This window comes from Cercospora kikuchii (assembly GCF_019650295.1).
Source record: "Cercospora kikuchii DNA, contig_00002, whole genome shotgun sequence".
In the NCBI taxonomy this organism is placed as follows: Eukaryota; Fungi; Ascomycota; class Dothideomycetes; order Mycosphaerellales; family Mycosphaerellaceae; genus Cercospora; species Cercospora kikuchii.
Window position 1 is genome coordinate 4,102,304 of NW_025408583.1, and position 23,416 is coordinate 4,125,719.

General features: G+C 53.9%; 8 protein-coding genes across 8 annotated transcripts; 4 read left to right on the forward strand and 4 right to left on the reverse strand.

The window, feature by feature from the left end:
- Window positions 1-39: 39 nt before the first annotated feature.
- On the reverse strand, window positions 40-3,501 carry CKM354_000383200 (uncharacterized protein; the record flags this gene model as incomplete). The annotated part of the gene is made up of 5 exons (XM_044799049.1): window positions 40-157; window positions 225-1,060; window positions 1,114-2,717; window positions 2,765-3,018; window positions 3,149-3,501. 5 exons carry the CDS (start codon window positions 3,499-3,501, stop codon window positions 40-42), a joined length of 3,165 nt encoding a protein of 1,054 aa, XP_044654984.1.
- Window positions 3,502-4,314: 813 nt separating this feature from the next.
- Window positions 4,315-5,897, reverse strand: CKM354_000383300 (uncharacterized protein; the record flags this gene model as incomplete). The annotated part of the gene is made up of 2 exons (XM_044799050.1): window positions 4,315-4,967; window positions 5,024-5,897. 2 exons carry the CDS (start codon window positions 5,895-5,897, stop codon window positions 4,315-4,317), a joined length of 1,527 nt encoding a protein of 508 aa, XP_044654985.1.
- A 1,489-nt stretch (window positions 5,898-7,386) lies between these two features.
- Window positions 7,387-8,902, forward strand: CKM354_000383400 (uncharacterized protein; the record flags this gene model as incomplete). Its single annotated transcript, XM_044799051.1, has 3 exons — window positions 7,387-8,471; window positions 8,521-8,718; window positions 8,770-8,902. The coding sequence occupies 3 exons, from the start codon at window positions 7,387-7,389 to the stop codon at window positions 8,900-8,902; spliced, it is 1,416 nt and encodes a 471-aa protein (XP_044654986.1).
- Window positions 8,903-10,807: 1,905 nt separating this feature from the next.
- On the forward strand, window positions 10,808-12,439 carry CKM354_000383500 (uncharacterized protein; the record flags this gene model as incomplete). The annotated part of the gene is made up of 1 exon (XM_044799052.1): window positions 10,808-12,439. One exon carries the CDS (start codon window positions 10,808-10,810, stop codon window positions 12,437-12,439), a length of 1,632 nt encoding a protein of 543 aa, XP_044654987.1.
- Window positions 12,440-13,944: 1,505 nt separating this feature from the next.
- CKM354_000383600 (uncharacterized protein) lies at window positions 13,945-15,179 on the reverse strand (the record flags this gene model as incomplete). The annotated part of the gene is made up of 2 exons (XM_044799053.1): window positions 13,945-14,529; window positions 14,583-15,179. The coding sequence occupies 2 exons, from the start codon at window positions 15,177-15,179 to the stop codon at window positions 13,945-13,947; spliced, it is 1,182 nt and encodes a 393-aa protein (XP_044654988.1).
- A 1,585-nt stretch (window positions 15,180-16,764) lies between these two features.
- Window positions 16,765-17,339, forward strand: CKM354_000383700 (uncharacterized protein; the record flags this gene model as incomplete). Its single annotated transcript, XM_044799054.1, has 2 exons — window positions 16,765-16,784; window positions 16,847-17,339. The coding sequence occupies 2 exons, from the start codon at window positions 16,765-16,767 to the stop codon at window positions 17,337-17,339; spliced, it is 513 nt and encodes a 170-aa protein (XP_044654989.1).
- A 607-nt stretch (window positions 17,340-17,946) lies between these two features.
- CKM354_000383800 (uncharacterized protein) lies at window positions 17,947-21,533 on the reverse strand (the record flags this gene model as incomplete). The annotated part of the gene is made up of 2 exons (XM_044799055.1): window positions 17,947-19,021; window positions 19,075-21,533. 2 exons carry the CDS (start codon window positions 21,531-21,533, stop codon window positions 17,947-17,949), a joined length of 3,534 nt encoding a protein of 1,177 aa, XP_044654990.1.
- Window positions 21,534-22,022: 489 nt separating this feature from the next.
- CKM354_000383900 (uncharacterized protein) lies at window positions 22,023-22,941 on the forward strand (the record flags this gene model as incomplete). The annotated part of the gene is made up of 2 exons (XM_044799056.1): window positions 22,023-22,066; window positions 22,116-22,941. 2 exons carry the CDS (start codon window positions 22,023-22,025, stop codon window positions 22,939-22,941), a joined length of 870 nt encoding a protein of 289 aa, XP_044654991.1.
- Window positions 22,942-23,416: the final 475 nt, after the last annotated feature.

Below are 23,416 nucleotides of genomic sequence, written 5' to 3' on the forward strand. Positions count from 1 at the left end.
ATTAAAAGTATATTCTGACACTACATTCAACAGAAACAACTACTGTCCACCTTTCTTCTCATCCGCACCACTATCAATCGATGTCTCATCCCCTTCCTGATGCCGATCTTGAACATGGAAGCTAAAATCAATGACTCCGACCAGAGTCTTTACATGTCTATTAGAAACATAAAGAGTTAGCAAAATCACAACTACCAACGATCCCTCTCAGAAGGGAGACTCACCTAGTAATCTTCACCACATCATCATTAATACACTGCGCACAAATCTGAATCACCGCAAAAGCAGAATATTCCGGCTCATCAATATGTCTCACGCTCAAAATGTCCTTATCAATCTTCTCCATGCGTTGCAAATATTTCGCGTGTTGCGGGATCTCCAGATAAGGTGGAAGAGCTCTTGCGTCTGTGATGCTGGAGGACAGGAGGGATAGCAGAGAGGTGAGTTTGTGAGATGTGGCATTGACGGACGTGAGTAACTTCCGGAAATCCTGGGACCAGGCTGTATGTCGGGAAGATGATTCGTTGTCGTCCGGGTGGGAGAAGGTTCGAGAGGCGTAGGATATTAAAGTTATGTATTGCATCACGCGTTGGATGCTGGATATGAGGCCAGTGTATTCTTCGTGAGGAAAGCGGCCGCCGACGCGGATTTGGAACTTGGAAAAGGCGGAGTTTTGTTCGAGGGTGGTGAGGAGGGTGAGTGTTTTGGTGAATACGAGGTTTCGCGCTTTCTCGAGGTGGAAGGCGCGGGTACCTTTTGTGGCTTCGTCGCCGGCGATATTCTGGAGTCGGGCGCGGACGAGTTCGTTTACAACCGAGTTGAGGTTCGCGAGCATGTAGAGGGCAGCACCGACGTCTTTGCGGAGTTCAGTCGATTCACTGACCGGGTAGGGGAAGATGGTCCAGATGTAGGCTACAGCGAGACCACCACAGACAGTAGCGAGACGGTAGGGAGCGAGAAGGTAAGTTTCGTAGTAGGGCTGGCCGTTGGACTCGCTCGCTTCGATGCCGACAACGCGGGTCTGGAGTTCGTAGCCAATGATCAGGATGGCGGTAACAGCCTACACGATTGTCAGCAAATATCTCAGGCGAACGGGTGACGATGAAGGCTCACAGAGATGATGCCCGCAATGAGCAGTGTCTTCTGCTTCAGCAGAATATAAAAGGCCAAGAACAGCCAGAACCACAAGAACACGATCACACCAGCTGTTTTGCCGTCCACGATGTACCAGATAATGTACGCCGCAATCATCGCAATCGCGGTACCCATAATACGCAGCGCAAAAGACCATGTCGACTGTCCGGCTGTTCTCGTCATACTGATTGGCACCATGATCATCGCCCATAGGATTCGGTGCCTCAGAAACCATGCCTGCGAATCATGCAGGAAACAGATAATGGCCACTGTCATCGTGGCACACGCGACACGGAATCCAAAGGCCGAAGCATCACTTCTGAGCGCCCGCGGAATCAATCTGATCGTCTCTCCGACCTTCTCCCACGCATTCCTGGGTGGCAAGTGCTCTGGATCCTTCGATTTGCCAAAGGATTCTCCTAGATCTAGAGCACGGCCAGTAGAGACATCAGCGGTCAGGAGATTTTCATCATGGAGGTCGTCTTTCCCGAAACAAGAGAAGAGCCATTTCTTGAAAGTCTTCAGCCCGGGGACAATGAGACGGGATCTCTGCATAGTGCCAGACGCTTTGCGCTCATCTGCATAGAGAACTAACTCGAGGGCGGCTTCACCGGCTTTGTGGAGAAGGTGGTGCACATAGAGAGCGAAGAAAAGGTGCCGTTGGTCTCGTTCGCGTGCATGCTCAGAGCGATCATCGCTCCATTCTTCTGGTCGCTCAAAAGTAGGTTCGAAGAAGTCGTCCGGAATGTCGAATCCATGCTGATGACACCATTCTTCGACGGAATGCTTTTTAGAGTGGTAGAACTCGTCCAGTTGTTTTCGAAAACCTTCCGCATATGTGGCTGTCCCGGGAATTGGTCCAGCGTCGGCACTCTCTTCATCACTGGACTTCTTCTTGGGCGGTTTAGCGAGCTCCAATGTGTAGAGAACATGCTGGAAGGCGGAATCGAGATGCGCACCCTGCGTGGCTAAAGGCTCATGCAGAGACTTCATAAGCTCGTGCAGATCGTCAATTTGTCGTCTCTTTGAGCGCTCGTCTGCCTCGTTGGTGTTCGGCTTCTCCCAACCCGCTTCCTCAGCTCGTCGTTGCAAGATATCCAGCACTGAGTTCAAACCAATGATAGGCACCAGTATGAACCTCATTCGCTTCCATGTCTCGGTAATATCCTTTGGCGACAGTTTTCCGAACGCAATCTCTTTCTTTGCAAAGGAGATATCCGTGGGTAGCTTCGTGTGTAGCTCGAGTATTTTCTGCATAGCTGCCTTCATTTTCTTACCAGCTTCAGTCATTAATAATGGTGCTGGTCCCTTCTGCTTCCTGTCGTTGTACTTGTCCATTCCTGGTTTCTGCTCGCTGCTCTCCGGTTCCCAGGTTTCCAAGCTCGCAAGGTAGGCGCCTTGAAGTTTCAATAGACCACTCATGCCTTTGAGATATCCTTCCATCTCTTTGAAAACGACCATTCTCGAGCTTACAGGGAAGACCAAGAATGAAACTCCCACTGCGAGGGCAAAGCCAGTCAAGAACGTCTGGATGAGCCGTTGCATGAAACTAAGTGCGTAGTCCATTGTAGGGAACTGTGTGCCTGTAGCGCATTAGATGGTCCATCATCTAAGGAGGCGCATTTCCTACCGTATGTCATTGACACCGAAATAAATATGGAGAAAATGATGACAGGGAACTGCATCTGAGGTAGAGCAGCTCGCAAAATATTGGCAAGATAGACAAAGAAGAAGAGCCACACTGCCAACACAGCTGAAGCGCTCGAATTGTATCCTATCGGAGGAGCACCTGCTGGCGTTGTATGTATCCGTGCTTGAATGGCAGAGTACAATGCGAGAAGACACATTGCACCACCAATGCATACGCCCAGAACATTGAGAGTACTAGCGACATGTTAGTTCTGGGTACGTGACAGAGCCGGAATTGACGAAAGTTCTCCTTCTTTTCAATCCGACATATTCACGGGCTGACCAAGCGAAGACAAGGCCAAATAGAGAGTTGAGCATTACTCACATCGTTTGCACAAACATAGCCCTCGGCATGATGCACATTCCCAGAACGGATGTGATAGCGATCAAGTAGCCCAGCGTGGTATATTCTCTCGCGACTGCTGGACTCTGATACATTGCGACCGCAATCGTGGGCGGCAAAGATGCCTTAAACATCAGTATAACAGTCTGCACATCGAGGTCAAGCTTTTGCCAAAGCTTCTTGAACATGTTTGGCTTCTTGGTCGATTCCGGGGCTGGAGAGGAACGAGCAGCAGGATGCTGCCGCTGGTCCACTGCTTTCATCGTCGCGTCGTTGTCCGTTGAGATGTCCGGAGAATGATAGTCAGGACGAACATCGTGTTGCTGAGCCGCCATGACGCGGGCAGGATGGACGTGCTGAAGCCGTCAAAGTCGCTCTGGAAGCGCGACCAGAGGAGGCGTCCGGTCAAGTACTGTATCAATGGGCAGTGCTAGCGATTGGCAACCCAATAATACGGATCCGAGAAGATCAAATCGCCCAAATGTCGGTGGCAGCAAGGGTGTGTGAACTGGAGGTGGAGACATAGCTGTCAATGCGGTAAACTTACAACGATGGTGGCGCTGAAACTGGGCCACCATAGGTCCGTCCGGATGCCTGGCGAAGAGCCCACCCGACCCGCCAAGCTCGAACTCACGAACGCCCGATATCCGTATGTCGATCGCAGCGGTCTTGGCTGTGGAGATACATTTATTCTACTATTTCGAACGTGCAGCTCCCGGTCGAAAATCCAAAGTCGCACGTCCTTAGCCGATGTACAATGCCTCGTTCATGACGCAAGTGCTGGCGAGCCTATAGCTGCATGCAAACGCCCATTGCATCAAGAAGAAAGAGCACACCACTCTCTGTACCATAAACACTGAAGGCATCCATGGGCTGCAGCACTGCAGAACTGAATGACCATTCTACCGCCGAAGAGCAGCTCAGAAATCAGGACATCAGATCCGACGTGCTTCATCAGAGAAAGTGCAATTTTGTGCCCTCCTCGTGTCTCTGATTTGTCGATCGTGTCCAAGGTGTTCCGTCTCGATAAGTAGGCAGGCGTGGAATCATGGTCGCGTCGGGTGAGGTGGTTGCAAAGTCAGAACGTTTCCGAATTCTCATGCTACTGCCCGCAAGCGGCCACCTCTTCGGCGCTTTTGGGACCTTCATCATTCGCTCTTCTTGAAATACGTCAATAGAGTGTTCTTTTGCTTCGCAGGGCTTTCCTTCATCTTGTTCTTGCTCGGACCGCTGTCATTGGCCTTTTTCACGCCGACTTCCATTCGTTTCATCAGCTCTTCAAAATCCTCAGTTGCGACGATCCCACCGCTGGCCTGTACGTGCCCACGCGCGAAGTTCTCCCCCATTCTTTCCAACAGAGTCGGTTTTACAGTGGCCATCGAAGGCGGCTCTTCCGTGGTACCATCCTCCTCTACAGGAACAATTTCTGGCAGACTGGCATACGCCTTCAGACTTTCGATGATGTTCACTGGGATCTCTCTGCCTCGTGCACATCGAGCTATGCGGCAGCTGAAATTCACTTTACCTTCCAGATATCCTTCGTTCGCGACCATCACAATTTCAAGTTTGTTTGATTGAAGATGACCTGCCCATCGAGTGGCGATCACTGGATGGACTTGTGCTTCGCTCCTGATTCGGAAAACGGCGACCTTGCCGTCAGACGAGAATTTGGGTGCAGCATGTGTGCAGCGCTCCACTTCGGCATTGACTTCAGCTCGAGCATCGAGAAGGCGGGGGTTATTCAAAACGCTGGCAGGATCATCAGTCTTGCTGAGCGCTTCCCAAGCTGACCTGACATCATCTGTGAAGAATATTAGTGAACGTCACTTGTCAATCCATGCTATCGCTATGACTTACATGTTGCTGTCCTTCGTGGAGCATTTACCAAGCTCACCACATCATTCAGCACCTTCTTCTTATATTTCTTGAAGGTACTGGTCATGTCTGGAAAGGGGTCCGACCACTTGAGTGTAGTTCCCAGATCGCCATGTGTGCCTACTACACAAAGCCAGTCACATTTCGAGGCGACTTCAGGATGCAACGTTTCGCAGATGTGGTACGTAAGGAGCGCAGAAGTAGCAACCGGCGGGGAGTGACAGGCTGTCACATGGTTGGAGCGTTCTGGGAAATCGGAGGGAGTAGCGAAATGGTGATCTATCACTAGACCAGTGTGAGGAACATCCACAATTGGAGGCCCAGGTCGAGAGCCTTGATCTATGACAAAGACATATTCAGGATTGAGCGAGGCGAGGCGTTGCCTTTCCACATCACTGTGCACCGTGGTCCCTTTGGTCAACAAATGAGTTTTTATTCTTTCTGGCGACACTCCCAACAGCAACAAGGTGTGTTGCAGTATTGCTCCAGCGGATAAGCCGTCAGCGTCCTTATCCGGCACGAGCACGATGTTGCCCTTGGCCTCGGCAGATTCTACGATGATGCTGCGGGCCTTGTCGATTTGTGAACGAGGGGCGGGCCATTGAATGCTTCCGTCGTCCTCCTTGACACTAGGAGTCGTGTGATATTCTGGGATGTCGGGCTTTGGACGCTTCTTAGCGGGTGTGCTGCTTTGGCTTGGAGGCGCTTTCCGCTTGGAGGAGATCATCTGCCGCGCGCAACCGGTCCCTGGGGCAAGTGGTAGAATGGGGCTGTGTCGCGAGGGCAAGGCGAGCTTGGGAGCAGTCCGAATGAGGAATGTGCAACTCGGCAGCCAGAAGCGCCTTCTCAGCAGCATCAGTGGGGTATGCGTATGCTAGACTGGCAGCAGCAAACAAAGGAGACGTTCTTCGATGTGCATCGTGGCTGGCCCATCGTCCCGGTGCTCGTCATCGATCATCATCGCATCAGCCCTACGCGTGGTTGGACGCATGGCGGCTGTGGAGGCTCATATGGCATTCACAGCATACCACGCCCACCGCACTGCAACTTGTCTCGCACAGGTTGCCTGGAGCAGTCTAGCAGACGTGTGCATGGCTGCCGTGACGGTGGAGGGAACCCTGCTTCCGCACCGCAGAGCGTGCTGTCCGCAAAATGGCGAACGCGGAAAGCGGCTTAGCTCCAGCCTCGCACGCCCGGCACCTTCCACGCTCTCGCTCGAGGACAGTACAACACATCCGCATTCTCCAGTCACCACCGTCAGCTTACACGCTCCGCGACGCGGCGCAACCAACTACAACACTATTGCGCCAGCCTGGCCACCGAACGGACGACCGCCAGCAGCGCTGCTGCGTGCTCGATCGCCGCGCGCGAGAACGTGAGGCTCCCATCGGGCACCCCCACAGCTTGCTTGCTGTTCCCTTTTATGCTCGGACGACGTCTGCGTGGCTGGAGGTGCGGGTGGTGATCGGACGTTCTAGGCCCACACCACGACGTCTCTGCCGAGCTGCTGGTCTTTTGGCAGCTGCGAGGCTTCATTTGGCGAGACATATCGCACGCGCAACACGCCGCAAGCACACCTATTCTTCTGCGACGGACACGCCTGCTCTGCCGCGCACTCGCCAAATTGGGACAACGCAACGTCATCGCGGCTGAGAGGCATGGTGCCTAGGTGAGTCGACCAGCCCCGGTATCCATGCGCCGTACATGTTCTCGACACCTCGTCTTCGCACAACCTGCTCAGCCGCCGGGTCATATCGCGGCCCATCCGACATCTCCCAGAACGCCTCCCTTTATGCATTCGCAGCCTGCTCTTGTGGTTGCTGCCAGAGCTTGAGCCGCATCACCCAACTTCATTGCTTGCGCCGGGCTGTGCGACCAGCATGTTCAGCCGGCAAACCGTACTGACTCGTTCACAGGAAGCCCCAAGCTGACCTACCGACGATTGCATTGCTGTGGATGGACTCGAACTCGGCGTCCGAACGTTGCCACTTGTCTTGCATGACCACGAACGGTCCTCCTAGCCTGCTGCTCACGAAAGTACCATTTCTTCTGATTTGAGCCCGGTTGCCCACACGACCGCGAGTGCCTCGACGCGGCACACATCCTGGGATTGAGTTCGCTGCCCATTCGAAAGTCAGTCGCGTATCATTTGTCACTGCACTGCACCGGACGTGGCAGCACGAGAAGTCCAAGGCCATCGGAAAGCACCGGTCTCGATTCATCCTGCATTCGTTCTCATCCGCGAAGTCTGCACCAGTATAGATCTGCGAGCCTCACCTGCGGCAGAGTGGGCCATCTCCGGCACCAACCCTGGCCGCTCTCTTCCATTCTCCACGCGGAACACAATGTCCGACAAGTCGTCATCTAATGCGGCCGCCGGGAGACCTTATATTGTGAAAGCTGGGCCCGACTTGCCTGAGCAACTGAGCTCGCACAATGATGCTGGCGAAAAGCACAGCAACAGCACCAGTGATGCCTTGAAGGCCACTGCTGCCGCCGCGATGCAGGAGAGCGACCGGGCGTCGCATCCTCAGCAAGAAATGAAAAGTCTTGTGGAGCGGACTAGAATCGATTCAGCACAGAACAGTGCCGATAGCGTACCCCAATTACCATCGCAAAAGTCCCAGGATAGCGATGCGCTCGTTCCTCTGGAGCTCGGGACCTCTCCTGCGCTGGACCACGTGCCAAACCGAGCTTCTCGAGATTCAATCGCCAACTCTCCTACATTGCGCAAACACGCAATACCAGTCGAGGAGGGCACTGCGAACACTCTGCCTATCGTGCAACCTTCGTCGCCCAGCAGGGAAACTACTGCAGCATCACCGACCGGTCAGAGCTTGCCTTCCTTCCGGCAGTTGACCGGACAGCTAGGCCAACTCACAGAGCTGGCTGAAGCAGCAACGCAACAAGACTCCCGGATAGCACAAGCCGCTCATCATCATCACAGTCAATCTTTCAGCTCCGCCACGTCACAGTCTCCCATGATGCCCTTTTTCCCGCCATACGCAAACAGTGCACAGACATCGCCAACTGCATTTTATCCTCCCGGACCACGGTCCCCGACAAGTGGTGCGGGTGAAAGCCATCATTACGGATCGCCAAAGCAATATGCCGTATCTGCTTATTACACAGATCGAAGGCGGTCATCAGCAGCCACTGAGGCAAACCCTAACTTTCCACCACCGATACCCTCATTACCAACAATACCAACGAATTCCTCCTCAGGCGACAGTCACGGACAGACCAGTTCGAGCACGGATGGATACAGCACCGCGCAGACGACGCCGACCGAAGGACCCATACCGACAGAAGGAGTTCAGAGACCTATATTGCCGCCGCCTCCGGGAATGACCATTGTCCCGATAGGTGGCTTCAAGTGCGACTATCCTGGATGTACGGCGATGCCCTTCCAGACACAATATCTTCTCAGGTGTGTCTAGATTCTAGTGTAGATGTGGACGAAGGCTGACCCCACATAGCTCGCACAGAAATGTGCACTCGCAGAATCGACCGCACTACTGCCCTGTGAAAGACTGCCCACGCAGTGAGGGTGGCAAAGGCTTCAAACGCAAGAATGAAATGATTCGGCACGGACTTGTGCATAACAGTCCTGGCTATATTTGCCCCTTCTGTCCCGACCGCGAGCACAGATATCCCAGGCCCGACAACTTGCAAAGGTGAGGCAGGACTCGCGCAACTTTCAAGGTCACAAATCTAACAAGTCTTAGACACGTCCGTGTTCATCACGTTGACAGGGATCGCGATGATCCCGCGCTTCGGGAGGTGCTTGCGCAGCGGCAAGAGGGGGTGGGCAAGCAACGAAGAAGACGAACACAGTCTTCGGTGCCTGAGCCATCGTAGTGCGATATACCACGACCAATTGTAAATGTAATGCTTATACTGAAAGCGGAGGTGCTATGAGGCAACCTCAGGTAGCGCGGCGTTCTGGAACGGCGTCCATGAGCGTTTTGGGACGCTGGAGCATATGAGTGCTCGGCGGTGTCTTGTAAGAATCGAGAGGAGAGCGATACGATCACGTCTGGACGACTTGGTCGTGTCCTGGTCCCAATGAGAAGGGATCTGGCAATCATGCATGCCGCTGCATGCCGTGAACGAAATTAAGATGCTAAAAATCGAGTTTGCACGCGCATTGCACATGGCGCAGATTGAGCCTCTGCTACATATTGCATTTACATCACTGTCGCGTGATGCTGACCAGGGTGTGGCGTGGGTCAAGTGCCAACTCCACAAAGATTGCAAAAGGCACAGTAGCTGATTTACCAGACAGCATCTTCGCTGCTTCGTCAACCGTGTGATTGTGAGTCGCGACGGTGCATCCCGGTGGCGATTGGTTTGTGCGTTGTCTCAGAGCGGCCGTTAGTTACCGCTGCGATGTTGAGAGACAAGACAGGAGTAGCGAGCGACAAGAGGTCAAAGGTGCCAACGGTAAGCTTGTTGGTGCCAGCTGAATACTGGCGCCGAGGAGGACCTTGCGATCACGGTTGCGTAAGCGCGAGAGGTTGGTGCAACATGTGCAACGATAGCATGCACGCGAGTGAGATGCTAAAAAGAATCCACGCGGAGAACTAGCCGCATGCATACATCGCAGCGAATCCAGGCATGCATGCAGGCAGGCAGGCAGGCAGGCCAGCTTCTTCTTTCAGCCGCGCGCGCGCTGGCCGATAACGTGAGATGTGTGTGAAGAGCATGTCAGCGCATCAGCTCACCACTACTGCAGCTGCAGCTCTGCCCATGTGTCGCTGCTGCGGTGCGTGAGTCCGGCCGAACTCTCGCGCGTTGGAAGGTTCTGTTTGGCGAACGCGCGCACGAACAGGAAAGCGAGCTAGCTGGTTCGGCAAGTCTCTGGGCGTGCATGAGACAGGACTGGGTTGCAGCCGGACGGGCTCCAGAACCGCTCCAGATGGTGAGATGCTTGGTGGCTTTGTACTCTACCAATGTATCGCGGATTAGCATGCATTGCGCAGCGCAGGCGGACTTGCGCGATGGAAGCAAGCAGGGCGAGGAAGGATTGGACTGGGTGCAATCAGGAATGCGTCGCTGACCGAGGAGACGAAGATGCGCGCAGACATGAGAGGCATCGTCCGCGGCCCTGCAGAATGCGACTTCGCGAGACCTGCAGGGTCCAGTGTTCTTGTGACGGTGCGTGGTGCAGTGAGCTTGCGATTGGCGCCAAGTTGAGTCGTTACGGACCCGGTCTTCAGCAGGCTTTGCCCGTGGCGTTTCTAGATCATCGCCTGCCCACGAGTGCACATGCACACGCGGGATCGCGGAGAGGGGACGGTAGCGTCTTTGTGCTGCTCGTACATGTCTCTCTACACTTCCTGCTCCTCCTCATCCATCCCACCCAATTCACCAAATCTGCGACCCGTTCACTAACGCACGCGGCACGGTGTTAAGACCACCAGACCTGGATCTGCTCCTACCGATTTTAGCCCGGCGGGACACGGTCTATACACATTGACACCCATCTCCGACTACTGCCTTCTTCTTTCAAAACGCACGCGTCTGCGCCCAAAAGCAGAGTCAAGAGCGACGACATCATTGCGATCGCAAACCGGGAACACCGCCGACATTACTCGATGCGGATCCAGCTCGGGCAGCTCTAGCGTCGGAAGCCGATGACATACCGACCATTGAAGATCCTCATGATTTGGGCTTGAGGGGCACTGGCTTGGGCATTAGACGCTGCGAACCTCACCACTGCACTTGCCTTTCGCGTGTGTGTGAGCGCAAAAACAGGAAATCATGGCCATGGCGTCGACACTGGGGGAGCTGCGGAGGAGAGTGACATCGGACGGTGCCGAGCTTGCCAGACCAGCTGCCACCCAGGATCACCAGCATCAGCCGGCTGAACAAGCTCGGCCAGGAAGACCGCGGCGAGCGACAAGCTATTACAACACCTTCCAAACGAAATGCGACGTCTCGAACGACACACCACCAGCCTACGCCGCCGCTGCACGAACTCCTGCACGACCGTTGCGAACCTCGCAGGATGGCAGAGAACAGCTACCCAGCTATACCTGCACTGTGGGTGCAGAGGCCAAAGTTTTGTTGAACCTGGAGTCGATGAACCCACTGCATGGGTGTTGCGAGGGCGAGTGGAGGGAAGTTTACGTGGTGGTACGTGGTACCATGATCAATTTCCACAGAGTCAAGGACGGAAAGGCTGGGAAGCTGCTCAAATCCTACACACTGCAACACGCCGAAGTCGGGTTGGCGACTGACACCGAGCACACGATTCTGGTCCCGCAGTCGAGATTTGCGCATTTGATTCCTTCTTCGGCGAGAAGAAGGGCGTGGCAAAAAGACCCGGACTTGTACAAGCCTGTTCCCCAGACGATTCTGCGTTTGCGGCTTGAGACGGATCAAATTCTACTGGCTGACAGTTGCGAGGAGCTGATTTTCCAGCTGGTCCACATCATCAGCGCAGGAATTGATATCTCGTATGCTATCGACGAGCGAAGTATACCGAGGCAATGCACAGTACCACGGAGGAGAAGACGTAATCGGCCGCATTACAACGGCAATATGGCGGATCCCGGGTTCCTGGCCGAACAGGAACGTCTCTTCCGGCAGATGTACCCAGATTTTGCCGCAATGAATCCCACACGGCCTGAACTTCCACGAATAGACACACAGACCACGATGCCGCCTACGCCTGGGCGCGAAGAAGACGAAGTGGATTTATCGATGATTCGCGAAGACTTTGCAGCTCCTGCGCCTGCCAGCGAACGTACCACGGATGCTACGACACGTCCACCGAACGTAAGGCAGACAACAAGTACCACTATCAATTCACTGCTAGGCACGGATATGATGTATGCGACGCCCAGTACCAACTTCAACGAAGACGGAAAATGGCAGCCTCCGCATTTGCGCACGCCACAGCAAGTACTGAGGTACATTCGAAGATGCATGCCCATCCTCAACGCCGATGCTCCACGCGCAAGCGATGTCATCGTCGTAGACGGCCGACGCATGAAATTGAACTGGCGAATGGAGCTTCTTGAGCAGTGGGAACTACAGCCACCAACTTACAAAGCCCACAATTTCAGCGATGGCACAACGAACGAGCTCCAACGAGCCACTTCTCAACGCTCCTCCTCAGCCTCCGCGGGCCAGAGTACAGAGCCACAATGTTCCAGCTCTATGCACGAGGGCTGTGACCAAATCCTCCCTCTCGAGACTTCAATGGACGCGCTACAACTTACAAAGTTGGTTTCCAACATCACGCACGCGGGAGACAAAGGTGCCGTACACACGGCGCAATCTCCCACCACCATCAATGAAGAAGAATCAAAATCACATCGCATGCAACAGACAACGTCAGCGGGCACCAGTCCAACAGACGTGCATGGCGTGTTGTTTTGTTTTTAAGCATCGGAAATGGGAAACGAGACTATATGGCTCTCGCAGCAGCACCCCACCACAAGACTTACGAGGTGCCTTTACAATAGGCACTTCCATGATCCACCACAACTACGACCTTAATGAGACCCACGATGCATCACAGCAAAAAAGCATCTGAGCATTAGCATTCGCTCCTTTCTCATCTTTTTTCTTCATCTCTCATCAAAGAGGCGCATTCAGGGGACCTACCACGACGATGATGACAATCGCTGGACGCGAAAGGAGCGGCATGCATCATCCATCTGCATTTTGTTGATACCTGTTTCCCATCATCACATCACCACCTCGACCCGAACGAAAAGAAGGAACGAGATTCTCCTTCAGCTCTGATTCTAACCGCAGTTCCTATCTCTGAGACACCACTTCTAGCTCTCATGTGCATGTGGGGGAGAAAACGGCGAACGGACGAAGGGCACCATTTTTCGTTCGGGGTTCTTGTGTATATATTCGAGGAAAGATTGAAACACTTCATTGTATCTCATATCATCAACTACTCGATCTAATCTTGGTTCGTTGCGTTCTTCTCTCTTTCCCAATACTGATGGATTTCCTGCCCGACAGATGAGGAAAGTGAACTTCTGACGTGAGCTTCTCTGGACATGGAGACATGTCAAGATTTGGACACAAAGTTTGGTATTGAATTATACTTCATACTTGCGCCCGCGGAGCTTTTCTTCAGAACGCGTGTGCCATGTGTGCATGTGAGTTGGCGAGGCTTTGGACGATGCGATGCAGCTCGGTGCCGGGATGAAGTGAATAGTTCTAGCAAAGAGCTTAGTGTTTCGATAGGGCGTGCAGTAGGTGAGCAGTAGTATGCTTTGATAAGTTGAGGTTTTGTGGGAACACTGCACATCTTGCAAGTGCACTTTCGTAGTGCTCCGAGCAGATAGGCAGTTAGGGCTTTCCACTGATACCCTGCACCTGCCTGTTCTGCCGGCAGATGCGGTCGAACACCAAAGACAAAGTTGTGACGGAGATGATGTGAGGGATGTGATGTCGAACCAAAACAAAAGGTAAATCCAGACCTTCGTTATTAATAGATAGTAAGACTTATTATTAATACCTTATAAGTTCTATATGGAAGTAGTCAGTCATGCTGTTGCTAGAAGCACACATATGCAAAAACTGGAAACAGCAGTGTTCCGTTGCCATCCACAAATTCTCTGCTCCATTTGTTCTCTTCCTCTCTCTTTTCCTGTCTGTCTTGGTGCGCTGTCGCTTTTACACTAGATGCAATAAATATGATTGAAAGTATCGGTTCCGCCGAAGAAGAGTCTTTCTGATCCAGTACGCCGCGCTAAACATCAAAATCCAATTGCCCGATGGTCGAAGTGGAAAATAGAAAGAGTCGTCTGTCGTTGCCATGTACCATGCAAATGCATCTCACTTTCCCCCCCCCCATGTCAGTGGAAGATCAGCGCTTGATCTTCTCCGCTCAACGTTTCGTCTTCGCTCCATCCGTCGCTTTGCTTTTACCCAACAAAGCTCAACAACAAAGTCAGAATGGTGACGAGGAATGCCAGAGGCTGCAGTGTGGACTGCATTGATCCAGAGCCAGAATTCTGTACCGTGGCTTGAACAAAAGTAGGTCCACAGTTCATCTGAATCTGTGACGCAGCAGAATGATAATCCCCGTTGAGAGGTTGAGTATGGTTGCTCGCTGTCTGAGCGAAAATGGCCATGGTATTCTGAAGACACGTTGTGCAAGCTGGCCGTGAACCTCCGGGCAGTTCGACGCCAAGGGGAAGGTAGTAAATGTAGCTGCTCGTGGGGGATGATGAATTAGTGACGGCGTTGGCGTAACAGTAACTACCACTGTTATCGTTCAGGCATCCGGCGTGGTACAAGGTGTCGTAAGCTAGGAAGCCATTGTACGCTTGCACGACACTGGGGTTGCCCATTGCGAGATCAGAGCCGCAGTTGGCGGTCTGCTTGACTTGTTGGGCATAGCTGGCCATCAAGGCCGAGCATGTTGGAAAGTCGACGTTACATGTGCTGTCGAGAATGGTCGTGAGTCGTACGAGAGATCGTGAGGCTGTGAAGAAGCCACTGGATGTCTGGTGCATACTGTTAGCGATGCTCATCTCCCCGGAGATACCGTCTTGCATACCTGGAGAAGTAATGATAGAGGTAAACAAGACGCGAAAGCTTGGTCGTTTAGAAAGCGCTCAAAGAAAGTGGGGCAGGTGCTTGTGGTGAAGTTGTTGCCCAAGTTCGAATCGAACGGTCTGGGCAATGTCGTTGCAGTCTCCGTCGCGACCTGGATATCGCCAGTGGCCGTAGCAGAGCCACTGGGTCGGATGGTCGTCGACGCTAGCACGGATGCCTCATCTCTCACCTCGAGATGCATCCGAGGTGGCGGCGGCGGTGCTCTTCGGTCGTAGAGCAGCTCCTGTGGAAGAATGTCGTCCTGGCCCAGTAGTTGATGGGCATGAGATGCGCGACATAGCAAGAGTAAACAGAAAAGTAACGAGATGGTAAATTTCTGTACGAGATTTGCTTTCCCTGATATTCGATAAGGCTTTCGTGATTGCTGCCGTCTTTGTCGGATCGTTGAAGCTGTGTTACAGTGTGCCAGATTGAATCCATTCCAGGCCGGTTCCTGATGCCGACCGCGCCATGTTGGCTGCACAGCAGCGAGTGGAGAAGTAGATGAGCTGCGGGACGAGAAGGCACATGTGGCCGTTGTCATCGCACTGGTTTCCATACGCCGTGCTGCCGTCGCATGTCCAGTCTGCAGGTCCAGTCCTGCGAAAGGAGAAATCCAAGCCGACCAAGATCAATTGTTATGGTCTGAAAGCAAAAAGGTCAAGCGTCTTGGAATAGGTGTAACACGTGCGCGAGTCGGAAGAGGCCTAGAACGGCGTTTAATGGGATCCCTTGCAGCCTCGTGTGTCGGTTGACGGTCCGGATGTTTCGTTCGGGCAGATCCCTGGAGGGTGTGCCCGCGTCCACCGAGTGTTGTCGAAGAAGCTGACCAGAAGAAACGACGATCAGAAAGAGATGATGATTGTCGCGAAGTGCCGTTGTTATGAAAGTGCGCGGAGGGCTCGCCTTGGGCGCATGAACCGTCTTCGGTTACTGTAAATGGTCGGAGCAATAACACTATCACCAGCTAATGCAGCCTACGGGCGCCTGGAAATCAATACCACGCGGCTGTGGTGCACGCCAGCGGCAGGGATCGAGCCAGGCTCTTTGTGTGAAGAGCAAAACGCATCGCGGACTCTGCGCCATTCTGCTGGTGGGGGCTCTCATTCGTTGGAAGTGCATCCACGGCCATCGCGAAATGCCAGGAGACAGTTGTCAGGGCTGCGTGTTTCCCATTGCGGGCCCGCATGGTATCGCGCTGGCAGGAACCATGTCGGCCCATGTCCTTCCGCCAACGACGTGCCCTTTCTGCGGGCGACTTCCTCATCAGCCGGCGCGCTCCAGCTGCACTCCAGCTCCTACAGGACCTACACTATCGAATGATCTCGGGCTGCTGGATCTGATCATGCAAGGGCGCATCGCGGTGGATTTGAGTGCACGCTGTCTTCGACAGACGCCACTTCGCGTGATTGGTTGAGCAGCAGATCCACTCATCTCGCAGCCAATATTTCCGCCACCATGCAGCCTCCCGCCCGCAGCGCGGAGCCATGCAGATGTGTGGTGTGAAGGGGCCGCTATGCAGCATGTTCTTGCAGCCGCGAGAGAAGCCGTATATCCAGATTCAGGTTGCGCAAGAATCAGAGCAACTGGTCGACAAGCCATTGAGCAGTCCTCGAGAAGCATGGATGATGGGGCAAGCCATCGCATGAACCCGCACGGGCTGGCCGAAAAGCAGTCTCCCAATCTCCCAGCTGGCGCGAGCTGAGCCCAGCGGGTCTGGTCGCGTGGAGTGGGCGGCAGCCACCAAATCAGCCCTCAGATATAGTGACAATCAAATCGATGACCACTCGGTGTAATGCTGTCTTCCCCCTCCCTTCTACGCCGGTCAGCCATGCATCATTCATCTTGCTGGACCCGAGCAGTGCAGTATGAGGGCGAGAGAATTGTCGGGGTGAAGCTGAGAAGCACGACGGGGAGAAGGCCGGTGTGATAGAATCTCAGCCTGGTGAGCTTGGTTGATGCCTCAGGGCACGTCCCTGTCAGAGCTCTTGCTCTTGCTCTAGCTTCCGTTGCCGATCGCCGCTGGAGGCAGAGCTTCCAGAAAGCGTCATGAACACCACCTCGACACATCCTCTTGACTACGCGAGGACGCCCGTCAACTGACATTAAAATCGACAAAGCACATCGACAGCACCTCCGCCAGCATGTCCGCTCCGCAGCAGAAGTCAGTTCACACCGGAAAGCCGCAGCCTGACGACAACCAGCTAACATTACCGTCTCCTACAGCGTGTGGCAGACCCGAAGCGCCAACTTCCGCAACAACAACAACAACAACAACAACAACAATCAGAATCCTGCCTCGCGCAACGCACCCCAAAGCAGTAGCAACCGCTCCAGCGCCGTAGCCTCGCCGACTCAGACCTCCAATCCTACACAACCCCCAGCACAACAGCCCAAGCCCCAGGACACCAGCAACCCACCACCACGTAACGTCTGGCTCTCGAAACAGCAAGAACGCGCTGCTTCAAACGGCCCCTCTCCCGTCAACAGCACATCACCTACGGTGCCCCAGCCCGCGCAGCAACAGACCAGCAGTTTCAATATCGAAGACGCCAAAGCCTTACTGATCAACAAAAAACCTACTGCCGCGCCATACAAACCAGCCTCGGGCTCCCCATCCTCAGGAGGGGGAAAAGCTGCAGGAGATAAGATGGCCAATGGCCAGCCGTTTTTCGCGACGCTGGCCAAGCAGGTTGCGAATTTGGAGGCGGGCGGTTGAGTCACGGAGGATAGACTAGGTTCTATTTCCACGCAGAAGAGGACGTGAAATGGGGGGGAAAGACGCTAGGCACGAGGATCGAATCGAATATCAGGATACGCGCTTATTGAGGGTCGATCTGCCACAAAGCGACCGGGAACGCGAGGGGAAGGAAGAAGACTCACGATGAGCATGTACACCGCTTGCGATGCTGAAAAAGTGCTCACAGGCGAGGATGTTGCGCAGGCTGAAAGTGCCCGGCGGAAACAGCAACGTAAGAGCCTCGAACAGATCGATGTGAACGGATGACCAGAAATAAGGCTTCGAAGGAACAGCCGCATTGCAGGCAGACAACCGGGTGCTGTGTTTACCCCCATCTACCGCAGAACTATCTGCCTTAGCAAACTTGTATACTCATACAGAATCCTGTGCCCCAAAAACCGTTCTCGCTCCTGAGCAAGCCAGCATCTCACACTCTTGAGGTCCGCGCAAATAAATCATCAGAATGTCCTCCAACTCCGGCGCTAGTATCATCTGCTTGCAATCCTGGTCTATCATATACAAATACGTGTGTGCTGGCTCCCGCTGTACCTTCATACTTCGTTCTGCTCCTCCCATTGCACTCGCTTCAACGAGACCAATGCGAACGCTTCGGCCTCTTCTTCCTATTGCTATTAGCTCGAGCCCTCGTGCCAGAGCCCGGCACAGATGAAGACGCAGCATGAGAGCCACCATTAACCTTGTCATTCGGCGTAGCATCCGTGCTCATTCCTGCGAGTTCGCCTAGAGTATCCTCATCCATGTCCGAGAGCTCCTCAGACATGGCACGTAAGACGGCTCGGCCAGTATATCGTTCCTCGTGGATCGTGGTGCCGATGGGATCAAATGGCTCGAGGTACCACGGAACACCGCCTTGAGCGAAGACGTCGTGGTTCTCGCCATTGGCATTGCTAGACTCACCGCTCGCAGAAGCGGGTGCGCCGGAAGGACGTGAGGAGGACCGGGAGATGGGCGGAGACAAAGGTTCGGTTGTCGGCTTGTCGCTGCGAGTCTTACTCGACATATTGAGGTTGGAAGATGCATGACTGCCAGCTTTCGAAGCAGGTGTGTGGGTATCATTGGCGAATGGAAGCATGTTGTCCTTGGCAATGGCCGGCTCAACTTCTTGTTCCACAGTTTCAGCATCTGGCATCTCAGTGTCGACATTGTCTTGCTCTTCAGCACCTGCCACAACCGAAATATCAGAACCTGTCCTACGATGTGTCTGTGGTGTCTGGAATTCGTCCTCACCATCTACGTCGCCAGATTTGGATGTCGCTGAAGCAAAGATCCCCATCGAGTCCAACTTCCTGAGCTGTTCTTCCAGTTCGAGGCCTCTCAATTCGGCTTCCTTCTTCATGGCCGCTTCTAGTGGTTCCTTGACCGCCTTGACGATTCGTTTTGCTAGACGTTTCAGGTCCTTTTGTTCTTGTGTCAGAGCCATGTGTGCGGCACTGCCGACCTTGACTTCGTTCAGCTGGTTATGAATGGCCTCAATGTCAGCCTCAGTTGGCTCTCCAGAGGTGCCAACCGCTGCGAGCGCTTCTGCGAAGATTTTGGACAGGTCACGGGAGAAGTCGGATACAGATGTGTAGTACCGTTCTCGCAACCTCTGCGCAAGCATGTCGAAGCCGGTTCGGAAGGACCGCGTCTTCTCGTCCAATCTGTGATTTAGTCAGTAAACAGCTTCTGTAGCCTTGTTGTCAAAATCACTCACTTCTGTGCTCGTAGTAGAATAGGCCGCAGCAGAGGAGGGATGGGAAAGTATACAGTGTCGACCAGTTCCCGAAGAAGCTCGACTTCCCTGAGGCGAAGTTCTTCTCGTTGCTTGACCTTCGCTGTGAGATCTTTCAGGAAGCTCATGTCTTTCTGCAACATCTCAGCAAAATCGATACGCCTCTGGAGCCTGGGCCCACCAGCAGCACCCATGCCGGCAAAGCTGCGACGTGTGACTTCCATGCTAGAGAAACCTTCCAGTTGCAGCTGTAGCCGTTTCAGCAGAGCTGCACCGCGCCTTGCCTCTCGCTTCAGTGTCCAGTATCGGCACACCTTCTCGACGAATTCTTTCTTCTTGCGTATCGTGAAGCGCGTAAGACTCGCCTCGACCGTGGTGTAGACTACCTGAGGCACGACCGGTGCGCCCGAAGCAAGACGCCAACTGCACTTCTGGTCCTTCTTGTTGCGTCGCTTGGAGACAGCAATAGTGTCTTCGGTGCCGTGCGCGTCACCCCCTAATCCGCCGTCTGGCGGCGGAGGGGCTCCAAGTTCAAGAGCAGCTGTCTGGCTGTCTGCCCACTTTCGGTCCTTGAAGGCATGCTTGTACCACCGCTTGGCCTCAATTGTCGCATTCTCCGTGTCATTGTTGCGCCGCCACTCCTGCGGAACATGCTTGTCACAAAACGCTTTGAGTGCACTAGTGTCAATTCCGCCCTGAGTCTGCGATTTCATCTTCAGGAATAATCTCGCTCGACGAGCGCAGGTAACATGAAATGCCTGGTAGCAATTCTTATTCCCGCACTGAATGCAGGCGCCCATCTTCTGGTTGCAAATATAGCAGCTCAATTTCCATCGTCCTTTGGGCACTTTGTCTACATCCTGGATCGGCTCCATAAAAGTCATGTTAGCAATATTTACTTCAGGGATCCAGATGGCGCACAACAGATGACTCCAGCGTAACGTGCTCGTCTGTTTGAAGGCACCGTCCACATTCGGGCAGAAGATGCAGGTAGGAGTGCCGCGACCTATCTCCTTGCACTTCCGACAGAACCACTGGCCCTCCGGGATGAAAGGCACGCCATAACATTCCTGATGAACTGCCAGGTCACAGCCGTCACAGAATATTATCGCATTGGCGTTCTCGCAGTCCCCATCGTCACAGATCGAGCATTTGCTATCCGGCTCATCTCCCGGGGGATTAGGATCTCCGTTCACTGCAGCCTGCGAACTGGATCGTGGTCGATGCGTCTGCGCGTGCCGGGGCTGCGGCTTAGGGATGCGCTTCTCGAGCGCATGATATTCCTTCTCGATTTGAGTCATGGTGATTTCGAAGATTGCTGGCTTGATCGCTGGCAGCTCCTCGGCTTTGCGGTGTTCGTTGAGCTCTTCCAGCCAAGCCACATCCTGCTCGTCCATGTCATATTCCACCTTGCCAACAACTGGATGTCCCAAACCGACTTCCGCAGGTCCATCGCTCGCTAACCTCAAACTGACATCTGCTTCATCTTCCACATGTTGATTCTCGGCCAAGCGTATCAGCACGTTCGGAGGCAGCTCGAACCGATCACTTTCTTGATATCCCACACCAGCCATCGTGCGGTCCACGTAGTTGACCTTGTTTTGTAATTGGTCTTCCTCGTATTGCAGAAAGTGGTTGTAGTGTCTGTAGGACGGCTTCGGAAGATTAAGACGTTCCTTGGGATTGTGTGTCGCCAGTGGCTGTATGCGTGGTGCTGGCGGAGAACCTAGGCCGCTCAACATGGACTCTGGCCTCCTCGGTGGCCGTCCAGGCCTGCGTCTGTTGGGTGTGCCATTTCGACCGGACTTCTCATCGTCTGAGGCGTCTTGCATATCTACGTCTCCATTGACCTCCAATCCGTTCAATTTCAAGTTCTGTAGCTTCGGATCATGTTTGCTTGTCCTCCCATCTACCTCGTCTGCGGAGAAGACCATAAGCCCTGCTGCCAGATCAAGCTCTGGGTGAAATTCATCCCAACTCCTCTCTTCTCGCGGCTTGTATCCATCGCTAGCCTGGCTGGCAGCTGCCGCAGCTGCAGCATTGCTATATCGGGGACGTGGTGTGGTCGGAGGTGGGGCATATCGTTCCGGTCGTTCGCGACGCGGTCTCGTGGTCATGGACGAGCGCGTTACCGAAGGGGTGTGGCCATCTGTAGCAGCCGGAGTGCGATGCTTGGGCGCTTTGGCGACTATGTTGGGCCTTCCACCTACTGGCCTCCTCGAGCGACTTCTTGGCGCGCTGGAGATGAGGCCGCGCTCGACAGCTTCGGCGCGTGTCATCTCGTTGCCGTGCTCATCGATGTACCGTCCTCCGCCGCCCGGTCCTCCTGGCTCGAAGCGCAATCGCTGCTTCTTCTGCGTGGGCTCCGTGGTGGGCTCGATTGACGCTAGGGCGCGTGGAGTGCGAACAGCGCGTCGCGGAGAGGTGTCGGAGCCCGCCATTTTGGCCGTCGTTGGTGCTGTCACTAGTTAAAGCGCGGGTGAACGTGCTTCTGCCGCTTGTTGGCTGCTCCACTGCTGCGCATGCGCTGGCGCTACAGGTCCGGCTACCAAGTCGAAAGCGATCATCGGGGCATCGACGCGTAGGAGAGTGTTCGAATGGCGAGTTCGTAAAATTGGCGATAGCCTTCCCCCATGGGCGAGCGAGATACGCGTAGATGCAATGAAGTGGAGAGTCACTTTCAGGCGGCCCGAGCTAAGGCCAGGCACGACTGAGCAAGGATCCGACCATCTCCACATCGGGGTCACGGGATTCTGCTCACAGAATGCGTGCTGGTTCTTCTCAACACATGGGCGATGACGGAATGCGTTAGTCTGCAGGTGTGAGATATGGCGTTTCTCCCTCTTCGCCAGGCGATAGCGAGCCCTCCGTAAACAGTCTCGCACGCACTCTCACAGCCGTCGGCGGCGCGAGGACAGCATCACGACAAGATGGCGCCTGGCGAGCTCACTCACTTCGCGCATATCATTTCTTGGTACACGAAAGTATAAATCGCGCCTCTGATCTATTCTGACTGCGGCTAGGATTTTTGGCTGGGTCTACTTCACAGCCTGGACGATCTCGTTCTTCCCACAAGCTGTTCTGAACTGGCGTCGACAAACGACCCATGGATTGATGCCAGATTTTCCTCTGCTCAACTGCTTTGGATTCTCGTGCTACACTATTAGCACCATGCTTTTCCTGTACTCGCCCACGATTCGCCACCAGTATGCCGCACGACATCCTGCGTCTCCGGAGCCAACAGTCCGCTTCAACGACCTCGCCTTTGGGTTGCTTGCTCTGGTTATGAGCTTTGTGACATATTCGCAATTCTGGCCTCGACTCTGGGGTTGGAACCCAAAAGCTACAATTCACCGACATGCCACGAAAGTCACTCTTGGCCTGATATATGGCGGCTTCCTAGCTTTGACCATTCTAATTCTCATCGTTGCGATGAAGGGTGGCGACCAGACTGGCCGCGGATGGGCATGGATCGACGTGGTCTACGGTTTGGAGTACATCAAGCTCATGTACACCATTTTCAAATACGTCCCGCAAGTTGTGTCAAACTTCCGCAGAAAGTCAACATTAGGATGGTCTATCGAACAGCAGTTACTGGATTTCACTGGTGGCACCCTCAGCCTTGCACAACTGGTCATTGACAGCAGCCTTCAATCAGATTGGAGTGGTTTGACGGGGAACCCTCTCAAATTCGGCCTGGCGAATATCTCACTCGTCTTTGACATCATCTTCATATTGCAGCACTTTGTGCTCTTCGGACCTGTCGAAGAAACTCCAATCCCTGAAAATTCAGCGAGGGAGCGGTCTGAAGCCGAAGAGGAAGCCTTGTTGCCCGACAGACGCAGATGACACGGCACGACTGTGATAGACCTGGTTAGAAATGCACTGGAGGAAGCAAGATACCAACACCGAAACGATAGTCAGCTTCGAGAGTAGATAGCATGGCGGCCATAAAGTTTCGGCATGTTTCACGTTGTGCTCGCCGCACGGCGTGCTTACAAAGTCATTTCCCCAGTGAAACGGTGACACAGTGCGGTAGGATGGCAGACGATTGGACGGTGCGCCAATAGCAGTAATATGGTCGAATGCCGCGGGTGAAACGGGTTGTTGTACGCCTGGAAATTGGAAGGTTCGAAAAAGGTTCAATGGAGATTTCCTTTCATGCGGATGATATGCAAAGAGAGGATGTCTCGCCTCGTCGCGAGCCTGCCTTCGCGGTACCTCTCTGTAGTATATGCGGAGTAGGGAGGGTGCGACTGTCCCAGCATGTGAAGCCAGAGAACAAACATAGCATTTGAGGCGGCCAATTGTAGTGTGCTCTCAG